General features: G+C 43.2%; 1 protein-coding gene across 1 annotated transcript in view; it reads right to left on the bottom strand.

Annotated features, from left to right (window-relative positions):
• Nucleotides 1-258: 258 nt before the first annotated feature.
• The window catches only part of USP14 (ubiquitin specific peptidase 14), a 34,209-nt gene continuing 15,087 nt past the window's right edge, over nt 259-19,380 (bottom strand). Inside the window, exons 4-16 of the mRNA XM_029069409.1 lie at nt 14,884-14,988; nt 11,761-11,864; nt 10,448-10,506; nt 7,117-7,247; nt 6,621-6,701; nt 5,020-5,102; nt 4,289-4,403; nt 3,912-3,977; nt 3,392-3,484; nt 2,869-2,997; nt 2,119-2,179; nt 1,186-1,293; nt 259-1,075 (exon numbers count right to left, since the gene is read on the bottom strand). Of these exons, the coding sequence (XP_028925242.1) occupies nt 924-1,075; nt 1,186-1,293; nt 2,119-2,179; nt 2,869-2,997; nt 3,392-3,484; nt 3,912-3,977; nt 4,289-4,403; nt 5,020-5,102; nt 6,621-6,701; nt 7,117-7,247; nt 10,448-10,506; nt 11,761-11,864; nt 14,884-14,988 (1,287 nt within the window). The 3' untranslated portion in view covers nt 259-923. The remainder of the gene's footprint in view (nt 1,076-1,185; nt 1,294-2,118; nt 2,180-2,868; nt 2,998-3,391; nt 3,485-3,911; nt 3,978-4,288; nt 4,404-5,019; nt 5,103-6,620; nt 6,702-7,116; nt 7,248-10,447; nt 10,507-11,760; nt 11,865-14,883; nt 14,989-19,380) is intronic.

Genomic DNA, 19,380 nt, shown 5'->3' on the forward strand with positions numbered 1-19,380 from the left:
AAAGATAGGAGGCGTGGCAAAACTAACCCCGCCCTACGTCCAGACGCTATGGCCAACACTAATCCAAAGGCCACTCCATGAAAGCCCCATCAGTTGCCAGCTGATACTGGACTTTAGGAAGAGGAGTTGGTCTCTCTCCACTTGTCCAAGCCAACCACAGCCAACACAACAAGGCCAACCCTTGTTGCACAAAGGCAGATGACTACCAACCCCAGCAAGATTAACCAGAGAGGGAGACATGAGAAACGAATAAGCGAATTTTCTCTCATTGATCACGATTTATTTTGAAGTCATGAAATGCCAGCAACAGAACAGACCGAGTCAGCAGATAGGTCAGGCTGGACAAACACTTGATTGGAGCCATGTTTCCATGGGCTATGAGCAGCAGCACTGAGTTACATAACGAGGGTCTCATTGCCCCCACCTTCCTGTTCAAATTGTTAGATAAGGCAAAGGATGGGCAGCTATTGAAGGGTGGCATGCAAGAACAACGAATGATGAAGTATTAGGTGTGCAATAAATATTCAGTTGCTGAACCTTCTTAGTGGTGGGGGTCAGAAGGAAAGAAATTAACACCATCATAAAAGTGGTAGGGTAGAAGGTATTTCAGTTCAGATTTTTTTTTTAATGCGTGAAACAAGCCCTTATAAAATGTTCTTTTATCCTCTGCTACCTTCCTCTAGAGGTAGCACATTCCAAATGATAACTTTTTCTTTTCTGGGGTATTTGTTTTTTTGTTTTTGTTTAAGCTGGTTGACACATGAATTTGTTTTTGAGTCTACTTTCACCCTCTTTGCTCCATGGGAGGGTACCAAACTACATATTTAGGGTATAAGACCTGATTATCATCTTCTAAAGCTCTGGTTAAGAAATGATCAACAAACATTTATTTCACACCTAGTCAGAAATAGCCCAAATGTAGATTATTGTTCCGCTTCCTCTTCAATGATCTCAACTTTGCGGGGCCCGTAGAGTAGAACATAAGCTATATGCCAGTCTCCACCACCGGATAATCGCAAAATATCATCTGGAGTAACAATGCTGACTTTGTCATCATCAAACTTAATCCACTCTTCTACGAAACAGGAGAGAGACAGAGAGATGAAAATCAAAAAATGTTGAGAAACAACTTAGAACAGCTGACCAAGGCTATTTGGAAAATGCAAAAACAAAGGATTCCGTTACCTTGTTTCCTTTTCACCCATGATACATAATGGCCTGAGGAACTAGACCTTCCCTGATGCGTTAGCACCGCTTGCAAGTCGTAGTAACCACAATTATTGGAACCAATATCTAGGTAAGAGAGAAAAGCATGTCTATTTCAGCCCATCCTGAAAACTGTTCAGAATAGTCATTTGTGCGAAGTTGCCACACCTTCTTGTTCAGTCTGTCATGTTTATCGGGTACTTCATGTTGGTCCAGGGGGAAAAAGAGCATAATAAACTTCAGACATTGGAATCCCTGGCATCCCTTGGCTCTGGTCCTGGTGCCCCTCGACGGGCTATGCCATCAGTGGGGAAGGTTTCTCACTAAAGAAAACCTAGGGCATTCTGCGAGGCAGATAGGCCCAGCAAGAAAAAGACCTGGCTAACAAAGGTGGCCCAGATCACCAAGGCCTCCACAATTACAGGTGGCACTCGGGTGTGGCCACTTCGACCCTAGCCCTGAGGGGACACTTACAACAGGATGTAACCCTGACCACCTAGTTGACTGTTGCACTCGGGGCCCCAGCAGGAACACGACTGACACTCTGCCCCCCATTCATGCTTTGATCAAATCTTTTGCGCAGACTGAGGCCTGCGTGGTGTTCTCAATAGAGAAAGCCAACAAAACCAAACTCTTACCAGACATATTATTCCAAGGTCAGGGGGCAGGGCAAAATGTTAATTATGAAGTTCAGCATTTTAGAGAGACACTTGATGCTTACTCATATAGGGCATCAGTCATTCATTCAATCATACTTATTGAGCGCTTACTGTGTGCAGAGCACGTACTAACACATTCGCTGCCCAAAACCAGGTTACAGTCTAGAGGGTGCAGTTGAACAGCCCAGAACACATTCCTCACTTCAAATTCAGAGCTTGCCAACCTTTCCAGAGGACTGAAAAAGCCACTTACCATCAGGAAAAGAAAAGGGCTCATATTTAACTTCTTTCTGGGTACCGCTACCTTTGTTTGTCTGTGAAGCGAAAGATGCTTTTGAAATATTTTCCTAAGAATACTTGGAGAATAGCCTCAACCCTTCCCTTTAACGAGTAACTGTATTACACAATATTTGGAGAAAGGTAAGGGTTACCCGTAACAGGGCATCACAAAGAACGTGGGGCTTGCAATGCCCTCTTACAGGTAGACCTGACCTTTCTCCAAACACCTTGGCCCTTTACTCATGTTTTTCATGCAGCAAACAAAAGCAGTCGACCAATTCCTCTACACCCACACGGCCACTCTCTAATTCTAATTAAACTTGCATCATCTCTCAACTAGACTAACCTTTAAGCTTCCTCAATAACCTCCCTGTCTCCAGGCTTTCCGTTCGTCAAATCTACAACCTGCTTTGCTTCACCTTCTCCCACCTCCCCCCGGAAGCCACTTCCCAATTCCCAACACCCCAAATCTGGCATCAACCCAGCAACTGCCTGTAATACTTTTGTCTATATCCCCATCCTCATCATTTTGTGATCATGCATATCCAATTACTTATTCATTCATCTAGTTCAATCTCATATATTCTTGTTACTGTAGGCTTCATCTTGGTCCTTTCTCCTGCCCTGCACTGTTTGTAAATTTGCGTCTACCTGTTTCCCCCAATTAGACTGTAAATTATTTGCGGGCAGACCTCATAGATAGAGATATTCATATTCTACCTACTTTCTTTGGCTGTTGATTTACTTTCTTGTCTTCTAGATCCTTGAATTTTGATCGAAAGGAGACCATTTTCTCTTGAAGTTCTGGGGTACAGAGCTCATAAACATCCAACATGAGAGGAAATTTAACATCCTAAATACAGAACGGGGAAAAGGGCTATTAGATGGAGAAAGGGAATGCAGAATCAGAGAACAGTAAGGGACACTGATCATTCACTACAGAAGTAGGGTTAAATGACCAAATTGCACTCTCACTTCAGAGGAAATCCTTTCCTGCCCAGACTCAAGGCAGTATTTCCCCAGTGTAGTCCCGTTTAGATAGGATTTCCTTTCCTTGTCATTTCCTCAAAGTGCCACACTTTAGCAATGAGGAAGATCTCTTATTCTGCTCTGGGATTTCTCCAGCCCCAAGAAGTAGTTTTGAAATACAATCACTGAAAATTTCAAGTTCTGGAGTGAAAAAGGTGATTACCAGCACAAGAATATAAACATTCAATTTATCGCTATTCAATCACCAGAACCATTACCTTGAGAACTTTGGCATTCACAGATCCCTTTTCTTTGTAAAAAAATCGAACCATCTGAATAGTCAGGTAAGCAGGCAGCCGGCTGATCTTTGACTGAGAAAAGTATATTGGGAGAAACAGAAATGATAATTATAGTATCTGCTGAGTGCTTACTCTGTGTCGTGCACTTTGCTAAGCTTTTGGGAAGATTCACCATAATTAGGTCAGAACCAATACCTGTCCCACACCTGGCTCGCTATCCAAGAAGCACGGAAAGCAGGCATCCTTACCCACTCTTGACAAAGAAACTACGGCAGCACAGTAAACTAGTAGCGGTGCTGAGATCAGAACCCAGGTATTCTAACTCCCGGTCCCATGTTCTTTCCACCAGGCCAGGCTGCCAACATTTCCAGCACTGAATTACGTTTTCATTTTTCAACTCTTTGATACTAAGGAAGAAAGGTTCCTGACTGACTGACACCCCATTGGGCAAAGCCCCCAGCCTCAATAAATGAATGGGAAATGAAAAGGATATATTTACCGATTTGATGTACAGAGCATTTCTTTGCAACGTTGGAGACTGTTTGGTGATTTCTTCCTGAAGTCGCTATAAGGTAACCAAGAGGAGTGAAAAATCTGTTCCATATAAAATGCTGTCTTGAATAATGACTGACAATAATGACATTCTCCTTCTGTTCTTCCTCCCCCAAAACAAATCTCTATCTAAAATCTATCATCTGTTTATCTCTTCCAGTAAGCCACCACTTTACGGGACAGAAATGATAGAGTTTCTTGAAAATTTTTACACAAGAGAAAAGGGCAGCCTCTATGTGTTCACACTGAAATGTAGCTGGAAAAACTGAACTCACTTTTGCCTTGGAAATTACTCAAGATTAAAAGATTAAAAATAGTACTCACCAGTTTAAGTCCTGTAAAAAGATACTTGACTTCTTGATTGATGAAGCAGCTGAGTTGAAGCTGATTTTCCTTTCCTTTAGTGGCTTCTTCTTCTTCAGCTTCTGTACATTTCATGCTTTTTGAAATAAGTCAAGGCAGGTGCACCTGCTATTACTCGGTTATGGGCTTAGATTTAAAGTTGCTACATGGGAGAGAACAGGAACTGCTTCTAGTCAGGAATCAGATTAACGGGACAGCAACTGCATTGGCTGCTGCCGTATTTACCAAAATATTTCTGAATCTCCTTAATTTAACATCCTATTTCCCTCAGGCCTTCCACTTCCATTTGGATTCCTCACCTTCCTCAGATCCTAAAACAGTTCCACACTAGTGCAGAGGGTCTAGAGAAGTCCTGCTTCCAGGGAGCCTGACTGCTCCTGTATCCTACAAAAGAACCACTTTGGGGAATCCAAGTTTTCAGGATCCACTCAACCCCATACTATTATCGGTTCTGATCTTGGTAGTGGTCCTCTCAGTTATTCAGAAGGCAGGAGCCTTGTGATCTAATGGAACATCCATATTTTGCAGGCACACTATGTGGTGTTACTTCAGGTGAATGCCCTCTTTCTAAAGGTCTCCAAAGTTTGCTTTTCAGTTTTTCCCTGGGTGAGTCCATCCACCTGTTTCCATCTTCCTTCATCTAAAGGGGAACTATACTCTGGATAAATCCAGACATTTTTCATTAAGGATACGTTGTTTCAAATTCAACACTGAAGAACTGATCAATCAAACTCTTCTTTTTAGGAGGTGCTGCTGCTGTTGATCCAGAATCTGTCTGCAAAAAAGTTCCGTATATTTTAAAACACTATGTTTACATGTAAATACACAATAATGAAAGTGATTTTTATCCAAGCAAGATAGGCAATAAAGTCTACATTTCTTACAAGGGTAGCTCTCATTCTGGATAGCCCTACCTGACAAAAAACAATTTTGGTTAAACCTAGTAAACCGAACTCATGGAACTCTCAAAAATCCATCCCTTGTACTGTTCATACCCACTCGTATGCAATGCTGATGTAAAGATGCAAAATAATACATTGAGAGCAAATAATTTTAGCATTAAACAAATGCAGCACTGATAGAAGTGTGCACATTTTGAGGTCCAAAATGGAACATTTATAGAATTGAAAATTGGCTAGGTATCAAGGATGCTGATTTATGAGATTGTATTCAGGCAGAAAAACAAGTTCACTGATGCTTGACTATATCTCTCTATACGGTTTAGGTGTGAAATTATCTACTAATCACTAGGCTTAAAATACTCAGCGAAACAAACACACAGGCCTAAGTCTGAGGAATCAAGGGGGGTCTACCTTTTCAGAGCAATTCACTGAAAAAACTGTGAAAAAAGATCAGAGCATTGGTCCCAAGTGTAAGATGGACCAACACAATGCTGGGTACTATCAAGAAAGGGGAAGAAACAAAAGGTACAGGACTGTTAAGACATAAAACCACTGTCCTTTCCTCTTGGGCTATGCCCTGGGCAGTGCTGGTCACTGGAAGGGTACTAGAGAGCTGGTCAGACTACAAAAATGGCCCCAGGATAATAAGGGGAATAACTGCAGCTGGAGGATGGATTGAGAGGGTTAGGACTCTTCAGATGACAAAGACAGGGGTTGTGGAATTGCTTGCATACAGAGCTTGCATACAGAATTTTGCTCCCCGTATCCCGCATTGTCAAAAGGAGGGGGCACTCTTTGGAATCAGAAGATAGTATGCACAAAATGAATAAAAGAGAATACTTCTCAGCAGGTGGTAAGCAAAAGGAATTCATTTTCACATGAAATTTGCATAGCCCAGAAAGACCAGCAAATAATGGGTGAGAAGTTCATAATGGGTCAGTAGAGGGACAGTGTGATGTCAAGAAAGGCAACCACCACCCTTTGGTGTCCCAGTCAGAGAGAGACCCTTGGCCTGAAGGGACCAAAATCTAAGAATTAATAATAATAATTGTAGCATTTGTTAAGCACTTTCTGGTGCGTGCCCAGCACTGGGATAAATATACGGTAATCTGGTCAAACACAATCCCTGTTCCACATAGGAATCACAGTCTCAGAGTGAGGGAGAAGAAAAATTTAATCTCTTATTTCTCAGATGAGGAAATAGGCACAGAGAAGTTATGACTTGCCCAAGGTTACACAGAGGCAGGTGGCAGGGTTAGGATTAGAATCCAGGTCCTTATCCTTTCCACTAGGCCAGGCAGCTACTCAGACTCTTTATTAAACTAATCTATTGATAGCATTTTTTAAACAACAGCTAAAGATAAGCCTTAAAATAAATTAGTTTCAATTACCTCCATATCAGAGTCACCTTCTAAAGCTTCCAGTTTTTGTTGCAGTACTCTCATCACGTGGACCCAACATTCATTGGCATCCTGGAATTAAAACACACCCAAAAAACACTCAGGGAATGCCTATCGATAAGTTTACTGGATGCAAAGCATTTGGGAAAGTAAAAAAAAAAGAGTTGTTATTATTATTATTAAGAAGTTGGCAGTATGCCTACATAGCAATAATTTTGGGTGCTCACTTCAGAAAAATCTATATGTGCAAATTGAAAAATTATGGACTACTAAAACACATTAAGCAGTACTGAAATGGCATTTCTTACAACAGGGAGAGATTACAGCTCAATACTGGACCCCCAGAAAAAGTCAAAAGCTTTTGAACTATTTTACATGTTTGATACTTAGCAAAGAAAATCCAATCTCATACAACAAATAAGAACTCCTTAAGGTAATGTCGATAGCCCGTATTTTTTCAAAACTTTAGGAGTCTGGCATTGATTACCTGTTGAAGATACTGTCCTTGATCACCCTTCTCTGCAAACTGAGGAAAGGCCATGTGTAAAAACTGCAGAAGAATAATCGGAGGGATGCTGGAGGAACTTTTATCCATGGAATCAAACAAATCTCTAAGAGCTTAAAGACAAAGCAAATCTTTCTATAAAAAAACCGCAAGCCAGAGCCTAAAATCAAAGACCTACTGACACAAACTGGGAATTACATGGTAACGGGGTTCGGGTTTTCCATTTAGCTCAAATGATGCTTTCACAACTGACATGTACTGACCCACTGCTACTAAACAAATCCTTTAAATCAGAGATGCATTATACACTATTTGACCACACTACCTATTTCTAAAAGCTGAGTGTGAATACACATAATGATGATGATTATGGTATTTGTTAAGCACTTCTTATGTTCCACTCTTCTAATCATTGGGGTAGGTACAAGTTAACCAAGCTGGACACAGCCCCTCTCACATAAGGCTCACAGTCTAAGTAGGCAGGAGAACGAGTATTAAATGCCCAATTTACCGAAAAAGAAACTAAAGCACAGAGAAGTTAAGTGACTTGCCCAAGGTCACAGCAGGAAACTGGCAGAGCAGGGTTTAGAACCTAGGTCCTCTGTCTTCAGGCCTGTGCTCTTTCCACTAGGCAACACTGCTTCTCAATGGATAATTGTAACAGATGACATATTTCGAGATGAGTCATAGTTCAAATGGTTTCATAAATTCTCTGAAAAGGGTGAAGAAGCCTTGAGTCTACCTTAAGGCACAGAAAAGATCATGCACCCTGTGCCAAGTTGTGGTCTGAAAGCATACAGTGATCAGGAACATTTGGTCACTGATATTAGTGCAAGGGCTTGGGTCAAAAGGACCTAGGCTCTAATCCCGGCTCCATACTTGTCTGCTGTGGGACCTTGAGCAAATCATTTAACTTCTCTGGCCATCAGTTCCCTCAACTGTAAAATGGAGATTAAGGACTGTGAGCCCCATGTAAGACAGGAATTGAGTCCAACTCAATTTGCTTTTATCCACCCCAGTGCTTAGTACAGCACCTGACACATAGTAAGCACTTTTGAAATATTATTATTATTATTATTAATCAGGATCCAAACGAGTAATAACCTTGCTGGCAACGGAGAATAATGAGGCCTTTAACTGCTGCAAGATGATCCTCCATCTTTCTTCTTGAAGATGGTGATGATTGTGACTCTTTGAGACTCTGAGGCACTTCCTCAGTGATCCCAAGTCTCCGTGCTTGCAGGTATCCCATTGGATAAAGTGCCTTTCCATTTTTCACACCTCTGCTCTGCCCTGTCTTCACAAATCAGACAATTGTCTGTCCAACATTCTGCTTCCTGGCTGCTGTGATCTGAACATCCCTAAGGTCCCTTTGTTGCACTACAATGTAATCAACATGATGCTCCTATTTAGCGGGTGAAGACATCTAGGATGTTGTGGAAGATGTGGTTTTTGATTGCAAGATGGTATTCAGCATTTATTTACTGAAAGTCAGCCACTGCTGTTGAGTTTGCCAATCCCATGCAGCCTATCTTTTCTCCCTAAGGGGGCATCACTTCCCCATTGAAATCGCCTATTTTTCTAAAACGGGTACTCCTCCAACGAGCTTGCAATCTCTGGAGAGCCTTTCTTTTTCTTCATCACTGTATGTCATCATGAGGGCAGATGTGCTTGTGATAGTAGGAAAGGGCTTTGGTTTCGGGTCAGGTAGAATTTCACCAGACAACCACACATACTTCTGGGCCAACTGGGGAGGCCCAACATCAGTAACTGTCCCATTACAAATCCAACCCTTGATAAGGGTATCTTAAAAAGGGAAAACTTTTCCAAAGAGAAGACGTATCCAGACAGCACCTACTTTTGTGAGTACCCTTTCACCCAGAAGTCTATTCCCCCTTAGTCCTGCAATACCCAATCCATACTTAGCCAGCTCCTCTACTATTAGAGCTGTTTTCCTTTCAAGATGATGACTTCTTTCATCATCACGCAACATTCCGACATTCTCTGATACGACAACTACTTCTCAATATGTCTCTTTTCTTGTTTTTCTCTGGCTCTGCAAATACCAAGCTTACCAGTTACAGTTAATAGGAGAGCAGGGTTTGGGTGAAGCAGACAATTTTTAGGGGCACCTTTTCCAGTCCCTTTGCCATTGAGGAGCAGTGCACTTCTCAACTTGGCAGCTCAACTAGGGTGCAGCAATCGAGCAACCAATACTTTACCATATTCTTCTTTCTCATGCAAAAACGGTTTGAGGGCAGGTACTTATGAAGTTTGCCCACCATGGGGAAGACTTAGGCTTCAAGTGTTTTTCATTAGTGGTGACGGTTTGCACCAAGTCATTCACACTCTCTTACCAAGGTTCCACCAAAAGCATGCCTTATTAGATGGTTGGTCTGGGTAGGGGCGCAGCCTCTGGCCTTAGAGTAGGCGTATCCCTGGCCGCCCTCCTAGCAGCAGAACCTGCTCAGCCCTCATTCGATCTGTTCCCTACTGCCACAGCTGCTACATCAGTCATGTGGTTTTCACTTGGAAACCACAGTAACTTGTGTTCAAGGAACAGAATATCTGTGTGCCTTCTCCACAGCAGACCCTGCTGTGCTCTTCATTGGTCTACACAAGTAATCGGAGACGAATGGGTACAGAGAGCAGTGGCTGGAAAGGCGTGATAAAGCAGGGGTCTGTGTGTGCACCGAACAACTCACTTAACACCGTTAATCACTTAACGTCACGTTTGGCCAAGAGGGTTCCCACCTCTCCGAGTCAGACATAAAAACATAATGAACAAACGCCAAGAAATAACCAAACAGTCTAAAAGGTAGAAATGCCCTTCCTAAATTGAATAATGAGACGACAGGTACAAAAATGCTAAATGGTGGAGACAGTGGTTCAATCATAGAAGGTGGATGATGGGTCAGGGAATGCCTCTTTGGGATAATCTGAGGGGGAGAGAAGTGGTCTGGCAGATTTGAGGGGGGAACGCCCTTCTCCTTCCAATCTGGTCTCTTCAATGAAGTTGACATAATCACAGATGTCCCACTGGCTTTGCTCTAAAGATAAAGAAGGAACCTACAGATTTTAAACATTAAGAAGGGGATTGTTCTAAATATCTGAGGTAAATACCAATTTAAATATGGTATGTGCTGAGTGCTTTCCATGTGCTAAGCGCTGGGACGGAGACAAGCAAATCGGGTTGGGCACAGTGTTTTAGGTAGAGTTTTGCCAACAAATGAATTCGAAGTTTGAAAACCAATTTTAAGTAAAAATACTTCTTTGGGATAATCCCATTAAGCACTGCCTTTTAAACACTTACCTGCAGTAATATATTGTGCTGAAGCCATTTCCCCAGAAGCTCTTAAAGCACCAGCATACCTAAGAAAAACAATTCCAAGTCAGTACACTTGCAAAAAGTTGGAATAATGTTTTAATAATCATCTGTAACAAATAGTAAGTGGCTGGTGAATATAATTCATTTTAATTTACTTCCTGAAAATTTATTCTAAGTGCTACATGAAATTAAGTACTGAGTACTGAATTAAATACTAAACCTATTTTACATTGCTACAAGTAACGCAATAACGTCACTTAAAATACCCCAATGCTGTGTCAACAGAAACAGAATTCTCAGAATCCATAAGTGCCATAATGAGTGTTAACAGTATTAGGTTTGTTAGCCAGCTAATGGTACTGAGCAAAGGGTGTTGAAGCTTTCATGTTTTGCTGGACATGTGTGGGTTTGGTTTTTTTTCTAAAGTGCTCAGTTGTACTAGTGAAGAAAGGGAAGTTTTGCACCGGGATGAAGTTTTCCACCTCCAGACAGTCAGGAGTCTAATCCCACAGGGTAGTAGTGTCCTCCCAACAGTCACCTCGTTGGATCAGCGGCCTGTCTGTCTGATCCTGGGGAAGACCAAGTGGGCCCTTACATCCGATCAAGCCTGATAGAGCCTCTCGGGCTACCTGCTCCCTCAGCAGCCCTCTCTGGGAAAGCATGGCCCAGGCCCAAGGAAGGAAAAGGAACAGTCAACCTTCCAAAGTTTGGAAGTTTTCTTGTTGTAACTTCAAATGATCTGTTCTGAAATGTCAATCAGATGTCTATTCTACGCTTGGAGATAGGACTAGTGGGACATAAAAATAAAAATAGTCTTCTTGTTGGAAGGATGCAAAAATCTAAAGTGCATCTTAAGGTGGATTTGTGGCAAAACAAGAATTTTTGACAGGAAATGCTCTTTTAAAATTGTTCTTCTTCATTCAGACAACTACTGTATATTATGAGTGATGCCCAGACACTTCTCATCAAAAGATTAAATTCAAATACATTTGGTGTATTGGCTCACCAGGACTGAAAAACTTAAGTATTACTCAGGACACTGCTAAATGTAGTTTCAGAATTGCAATCTAGGTTTTAGTCAAACTTTGATTTTATGTTAGAGGAATTAGAAATCTCTAAACCTCCCTTACTTCTCATTCCTATAAGAAAGCAAACACTTCTCTAACAGATTCAAAATTCCGGAAATAATCAGTTTGGATTTACTCCTTCAGAAAGACTCCTGAAGCCCAATGAAAGACACCTCTGTAAGACTGCAAAATAATCATCAGTTCTTAATACCTGTCAACCTTCAGTCATACCTCTTAAGGGCCTCTTTGAGTTCTGGTACCGAGCGGATACACTGAACTGTAGCATTCATATAACAAGTGTTACCGAGGTTGGTCAGTCCACAAGGAAGTTCCATCTACCAAGAAAAAGGAAAAAAATCGTATTTCAAAAGGTTACAATTTCAGGATTTGGCAGGCTGGCTTTCCTATAAACCCAAAACCTACCACTGTACAACTCTCCCCATAAATGATCACCGGGTGCACAGGAAATGCTGCCAACAAGGCTAACATGGCATTTACTTAAGGCACTCTTTTTTAAGCAAGGTCTTCAGTTGGCTTGGCTAAAGGATTTGCACAGTATCAATTCTCCTTTTTACCTCGTCACCCTATTTGTATCAAAGAGAGTATTTCAATTAACATTGTTGATAATGTGTCAGGCTAATGGAAGTCTCTAAGCTATGCCAACCCTGGATACCTAGCTAGCGACTGAGAAAAGGTTCTTTTTTTTAACATCTTTACCATAGCAGGCTTTTTTGATTATTTAGCCACACACTTTATTTTACATCTTTGAAAAATGAGTAAATTCATTCAGACAGCATTCTGACTGGGACTTAATGCTAGATGCAAGTTCTGACTGGTTTCACGGCTTCTAAAACTTCATTATAGGATGAAACCACTTACAACTCCATTATTTGGTCAGTCAGCCCCAGAAAAAATATAATCAAGTATTTAAAATTTTTAGTCCTTTCCCCCCATAATTTTCCCATCGAGGCTATTCAGCTATTACAATTCTTAAATCATCTTGCCAAGCCACTTGTGCACAAGATGAGAGGCATTTTGGCAGAGAAGGAAGCAGCATGGCCTAGAGGCCTGGGAATCACAGGACCTGGGTTCTAATCCTGGTTCCACCACTTACCTAGTAAGTGAACTTGGGCAAATCACTTAACTTCTTTGTGCCTCAGCTTCCTCAAACGTAAAATGGGTATTCAACACCTGCTCTCTCTCCTATTTAGAATGTGAGCCCAGTGGGGGAGAGGGACTGTGTCTGATCTGATTAGCTTGCCGTTTCCCCAGCACTTAGAACAGTGCTTGACACAAAGTAGTGCTTAATAACTTAAAGGAGGAAGGCGGAGGAGAAAGGCACTGATAAGTCAAATAAGCTGTCATATACTGTGATTTTAACATCAATCGCTGAATGATTCCTCTGTATTTTCTAAACAGTTTCATAAAGACTATACCACTTCACAGAAAAAGGACAAGTTAGGTCCACATAAAGATTCCTCCATGGACTTCAGTGCAGAGAGAGAAAATATTCCTTTAGCTGAGCATAGCCCAGTGATCCATGTGACAGTCACTGCACCAGCTGGAATGCTGGTGATTCCTGCATCCACACTGGAAAGAAGCATGTGTTCACGGTGAGTAGAGGGTGGTGGGAAATGCAACTGCATTAAATGTAACTCTTTATTCCCACCAGGTATGGGTGGGGGGAGTTGTTATATACTTGCAGAGATACATAATAATGTGTGCATATAATTGCGTTTTGCACGTGAAGGCGTTGTCACTGGCAGTGAAAGGGATCCAGGAGAGGAGAAGGGGACGAAAGGACAAGGCAGGACAGGGAAAGTGCAGGGTGACACTGGCAGACTTTAGTTTCTTACCCTTTCCTTCCCCTCTTTTCCCTTCTCTTCACTCCAGAGATGCCAGGGGGCAGTGCCCACCCATCAGGACACAGGTAGCATCCCCGAGGCCCCTCCCTCACTGCCCAGACCCCACAGTGAGGGTAGAAACCCTTCACCCACACCTATATGAACCGCATAAAGATCTCTGCAGACAGATATGGGTCCTATTTTCCCTAGTTTGAAGCAGGACACCCTCATGCCCTTTCATTTCAGCTATGCTGGCCAGGAGAGGGCTGGAGAGGGAACTCCGTAAAGGGTGCCCAAGTCCTGTTCCTGCCTCTTCCCCACCTCCTCCCTACAGGTCACCCTGCCTTCCTCTTCCTCTCCCAGGTTCAATGAGAGCCTTCAGCCTGCAAGGTGAGCAGACATTCCCAAAGGGTACCGATTTCCCTTTGGAAATCCCTCTCCGGGAGAATCAGGGAGAGGATTCCCAGGTTCGAACAGCCCAGATGGGAAATGAGAGTGGTATAATTCTGGATGCACCCAGGCCAGCCTGTCAGGCTCTAGAGGTCCCCAGGGCCCCAGGCCTGAGGCATTCTGGGGATCAGTGGCCACCGGTCTGGAAAAGGACCCTGGGGAGGCTACCTGTTGCTGACGGTATTTGGGGGAATTGCCTATTGCAGTCCTCCCCAATCCTCCTCCCCATCCCTTCTCCACCCCTGGCAGCGATGGGCTGGATGGAGCCCACAGATGCTAACATTTCATTTGGAAACTGAGAGCAATGAGAAACAAGGATTTGAAGGGGGATAAGGAGTGGGAGGGCACAGGTTTAAACTGCTGGTGGGCCAGAAAATCTTGGGTCTTTCCAGCCATGATCAGTAGCCTTCAAGGCTCGGCAGAGTCCCGGGATGAGTAAGGCCGAGGGTCCGGCTCAAAAAGCTACCGGGGCCATTAGCTGCAGGCTTTATAGTTAGGTTACAGCTGCAGGACCTTGTGCGGCAGCAGTAACACGCATTGCGGGGTGTTTGGGAAGGGCGCCCCTTTACCCGTGGCCTGTTCAAGAGCCACGTTTAGCTCCAGGGGCCAACTTCGGCTCCAGGGTCACTCGTTGCCGATCCCCATGTTAGACACATCTGTTGAAATGCCTACTTTCAGTGAATTCTTGGTACCGTGCTCTGCACCGGGGGGTGCTCAATAAATACTTCAACTACTGTGAGTTCTTAAGGAGTTAAAACTGCACAAGTTCCAAAACTGGCTACTCTGGTTTCAGGATTACTTTTAGCACAGCTGTCAATATCAAGAGAGTGATAAGGGAGGGAAGTTCACCTAGGCCTGGTCTCTCACCTTCACGAAGGACCAAATCCTATGACTGGATACTTACAAATGGATTGACCACTGACTACTGAATTACACCTCCTACTGTCTCTCGCAATCAAAACTACAAGTCATTTTAATAAGCAATATTCCAATAGGTGTCCATAAACATCTGCTGAAAACAGTGATGCGACTAGAGGAAAAAGTCTGATAGATTCCTTACAGCAGAGGCTAGCTGTTCTTCTGTCATGTCTTCTACGAAGACGGTCCTAGCCACAGGCTCCTCGGGAAGAGCGTCGGCTGAACCCATCATCAGAAGAGTCATTCCCTGTTTGAGAGACAAAAATGATTATCCGGATGGAAACGGTGAGAATCGGCACTTTGTTGTTGACGGAGGCAATTCCCGTCTTTAAACTTCAAGTTTGAGAAATATGCAACAGAAATGATTATAGTGACAGGTTTGTGTGGTACCCACCTGTACTTTCTTCTCTGCCAGTCACGGCCCCTCGGGGCCACCTGTTGTTAAAGGAGTCGTCTACTGATTCCTTAATATTACGCTTTATTTCATCATCATTTCATCATCATTTCATTTATTTCATTTCATCATTTAGGTGAACTCAGATCACAGGATAATAATCCTCCTGAAGAGGGTTGAATTTTAACACTGATAGAAGTATTATCGACTGAAATACATTAAAGTTAACTGTCCCCTATTGAGAGCTATCACATTAATGCATTAAACACGGTTAATTACTCCTAAACATTATGAAAACCTACATCGATTGCTAAACCTAGACTCAAGCTTCCATTTCAATTTACCAGAAGGAACACAAGAAATTTAGCATTCAAATCAACGCAGAAACTCTCCCCTTATACCGGCATACTAGTTTTAGTCAGTTCTACGTTTACCCAGGGGTCACGAGTTTGAAGCATCCCACGTTAAAGGGAACTCAAACACCTAGATGAACCTAGTGCACACGGGCACGGTTGTTTCTCCTGACAGTGCATCACATTCTATCCATACATGAGTTGTTGGAAAAACATCCCATGATTCGAAAACATTAGGGGTGGGCTCCCCAAAGCCCTCCCTTCACCCCTCCGACCCCCTCCGTCCCGAAAATCCTTCCTATCACCCTCCCCAGTCATCATTTGAGATTTCCCCCCGTTTACAAAATCTGTTCTCTCTACTAGGGCATCATGGGGTAGTGAATAAAGAACAGGCCTGGGAGTCAGAAGGTCATGGGTTCTAATCCCGGCTCCACCACTTGTCGGCTGTGTGACCTTTGGCGAGTCAAGTCACTTCACTTCTCTGCCTCGGTTACCTCATCTCTAAAATGGGGATTAAGACTGTGAGCCCCACATGGATCAGGGACCCTGTCCAACCTAATTTGCTTGCATCTGCCCCAGCGATTAGTACAGTGCCTGGCATATAGGAAGCGCTTAACAAATATTATCATTATTATTACTATTATTACCTATCTCCTCACAGCTTCTGAATTCACTCACAGCCCATTCCCCTTTCCTTCCTGTCCGCCATCTTCAACCACTCACTTTCTGATGGCTCCTTGTCCTCTGTCTCCAGATATGCTCACATCATTCTCTGGATCTCCCTGTACCCTCCAGCTATCACCCCACCTCCCTCCCATTCCTGCCCAAACTCTTCCAATGAATGTATACATCCACTGCTTCCCAGTGCTCTCCTCCAACTCCCTGCCCCTTTCGATGGTATTTTTTAAGTGCTTAATATGTACCAGGAACTGTTCTAAGCACTGGGGCAGATACAAAATAATCAGGTTGAACACAGTGCCTGCCCCACATGGGGCTCACAATCTTAATTCCCATTTTACAGAAGAGGTAACAGGGGTAAAAGAGGTAACATGGCCCAAGTTCACAGAGCAGACAAATGATGGGGCCGGGATTAGAGCCCCGGTTCTTCTCATTCCCAGGCTCTATCCACTAGACCACACTGTTTCTCCCTTCTTGACCCTCTACAATCCTGTTCCCTTCCCCTTTACTCCCCTAGATAGCTCTCTCCAAACTCACTAATGAGTTCTTGCTTACCAAATCTAGGGCTTTAAAAAGGACCTGGGTTCTAGTACTGGCTCCGCCACTTGTCTGCTGTGTGACCCTGGGCAAGTCATTTAACTTCTCTGTGCCTCAGTTATCTCACCTGTAAAATGGGAATTAATAATAATAATCATCATCATTATTATGGCATTTGCTAAGCACTTACTCTGTGCCAAACACTGTTCTAAGCACTGGGGTGGATACAAGGTAATCAGGTTGTCCCACGTGGGGCTCACAGTCTCAATCCCCATTTTACAGTTGAGGTAACTGAGGCACATAAGTTAAGTGGCTTGCCCAAGGTCTCCCAGCAGATAAGTGGCGGAGCCTTGATTAGAACCCAACTCTAACTCCCAAGCCGGTGCCTTTTCCACTAAGCCATGCTGCTTACTGTGAGCCCCAGGTGGGACAGGGATTGTGTCCAACCTGATTATCTTGTGTCTAGCCCAGCACTTAGTACAGTGGCCGGTACAGAGTAAGCACTTAACAAATGCCATATTAAATCCTCTTGACTGCTTTCGACACTACAGGTCACTCTCTTTCTCTGCAAAGACAATATAATCTTAATTTTGTTGATATCTCCCACCTGATTCTCATCTTTCTAGTGTTCCTTCTCAAGCCAGCTCTTCCTCTGCCCTCCCACCCACTAAATAAATACATATATGCCTCAAGACTCAATACTGGGTCCTTTTCTCTTCTCACTTGATCTTCACTCCCTTTGGGAGCTCACCCACTCCCACGGCTTCAACTAACACTTAAATTGGGTTACTAGAGTTATGCAGACTTCCCCTTAATACCTTCGTTTTTCTCTAGAATCATGATGAGCAACAGTGACCACTGTGATCTCCGATTCCAACTCCCCATTCTGTGACTGTAGGGGGGGGTTCATCCTTTCTAGTGGCTTTCAGCAGGATGTCCAAAACTGAACTGCTTGCCCCCAAAATCCACTTCGGCACCTAACTTTTCTAATACTACCATCTCCCCCATCTGAGGTTCACAAACTTGGCATTATCCCATTATTGCTCTCATTCACCCTCATTATTCAGTCTGCTGTCAAACCTTGCCGATATTCATTCAAACCATTTCCAGGGTTCACCCTGTCCTCTCCATCCAAACTGCTACCAAGCTGTAACTGAAGGCAGGGATCATCATCATCATAATAATGTTGGTATTTGTTAAGCACTGTACTAAGTACTTGGGCAAGTATAAGAAAACACAGTTGGCAGACATTTCCTGCCACAATAAGCTTACAGGAATCAGGTCTACCGACTCTTTTTTAAAAATAGTATTTGCTCAGGACTTACTATTTGTCATGCACTGTTCTAAGCGCTGGGGTAGAAAGGAGATAATCAGGTTGGACAGAGGGCTCACAGTCTAAATCGGAAGGAGGATTCAAACCCCATTTTGCAAATGGGGTAACTGAGGCACAGAAAAGTTAAGTGACTTGCCCGAAGTCACACAGCAGGGAAGTGACAGAGCCGGTGCAGAACTCAGGTCCAAGCTCTTTCCTCTAGGCCATGCGTTCTCCCAAAGCACAGTGGATCTGCACACACCAAGTGCTCAATAACTACCCTTCGCTGACTGATCCAAGCACTTGTCATATCTCGACTCGCTCACTCCATCAGCCTACCTGCCTCTAGTTTTTCCTTTCTCCAGCCACACTTCACACTCTCTCCCAGATTAGCTTTCTAATAATGCTCAGCATATTTCCCCACTCCTCAAAAGCCTCCAATAGATGCCCAGTTCTCTTCACATCAAGCAGGAACTCCTGACCATCAGCTTTAAGGCACTCAATCAACAGGCTCCCTCCAACTGCTTTTTCCTCTATATCCCACCTCAGAGTCTTCATTCTGCTCGAGCTAACCTGACTATGCTGCCTCAATCACATCTCTCCTGAACCTCACACCTTCAAATATGACAGGCAGATCATAGTTCTACCCATCTTCAAAGCCCCTTTGAGTACACACCATCTACAGGAGGCCATCCCTGACTAATTTCTAATCTCCCAAGATTATAATTCCCCCTACAACTCCCACGTTAGCACTTCTGCATCAAATTGAGGTAGCATTTAAGTACTTAGAGTGTGTGAATCACCATACTAAACACTGGGAAACTATAAAATTGGTTACCTAAAATCTCCCATGGCACTTACGTACATGTCTTACATATCCTATTCCTTACGCATATCCCCTTTGCCTTCTTCCTCCTAACGATAAGTCATTTTTGGGTCTGTAACCCCTCCTCCAGTTTATAAAATCCTTGAGGGCAAACGAACCATCATATCTACTGAATGCTTACTGGTTGCAGAACACTGTACTAAGCACTTGGGAGAGTATAACACAACAGACACATTCCTTGCCCACAATGGCAACAAGTACCTGGTCTTTTAACTCTACTGCTTCATGTGTACTCTCTTCCATGTGTGCCATACTTGACACGCGGATAGGAATTCAACAATACAAGTAGTTGATAGTGTTGTTCTAAATGAACAGAAAAAAGGCATATGGAAGAACTGACGATTTCAAAGGAAAGCTAAAGGTCTGAAATGTACACGTCTGAAATGTACACACTTTCCAATCCAAATCACTGCTTCACCCATTAACACCTAGGAAAGAGTTTCTTGGCAAGGTTCCAGATTTTATTTTTCAAGAATCAG

The sequence above is a fragment of the Ornithorhynchus anatinus genome, chromosome 7 (genome assembly GCF_004115215.2).
Source record: "Ornithorhynchus anatinus isolate Pmale09 chromosome 7, mOrnAna1.pri.v4, whole genome shotgun sequence".
Lineage (NCBI taxonomy): Eukaryota > Metazoa > Chordata > Mammalia > Monotremata > Ornithorhynchidae > Ornithorhynchus > Ornithorhynchus anatinus.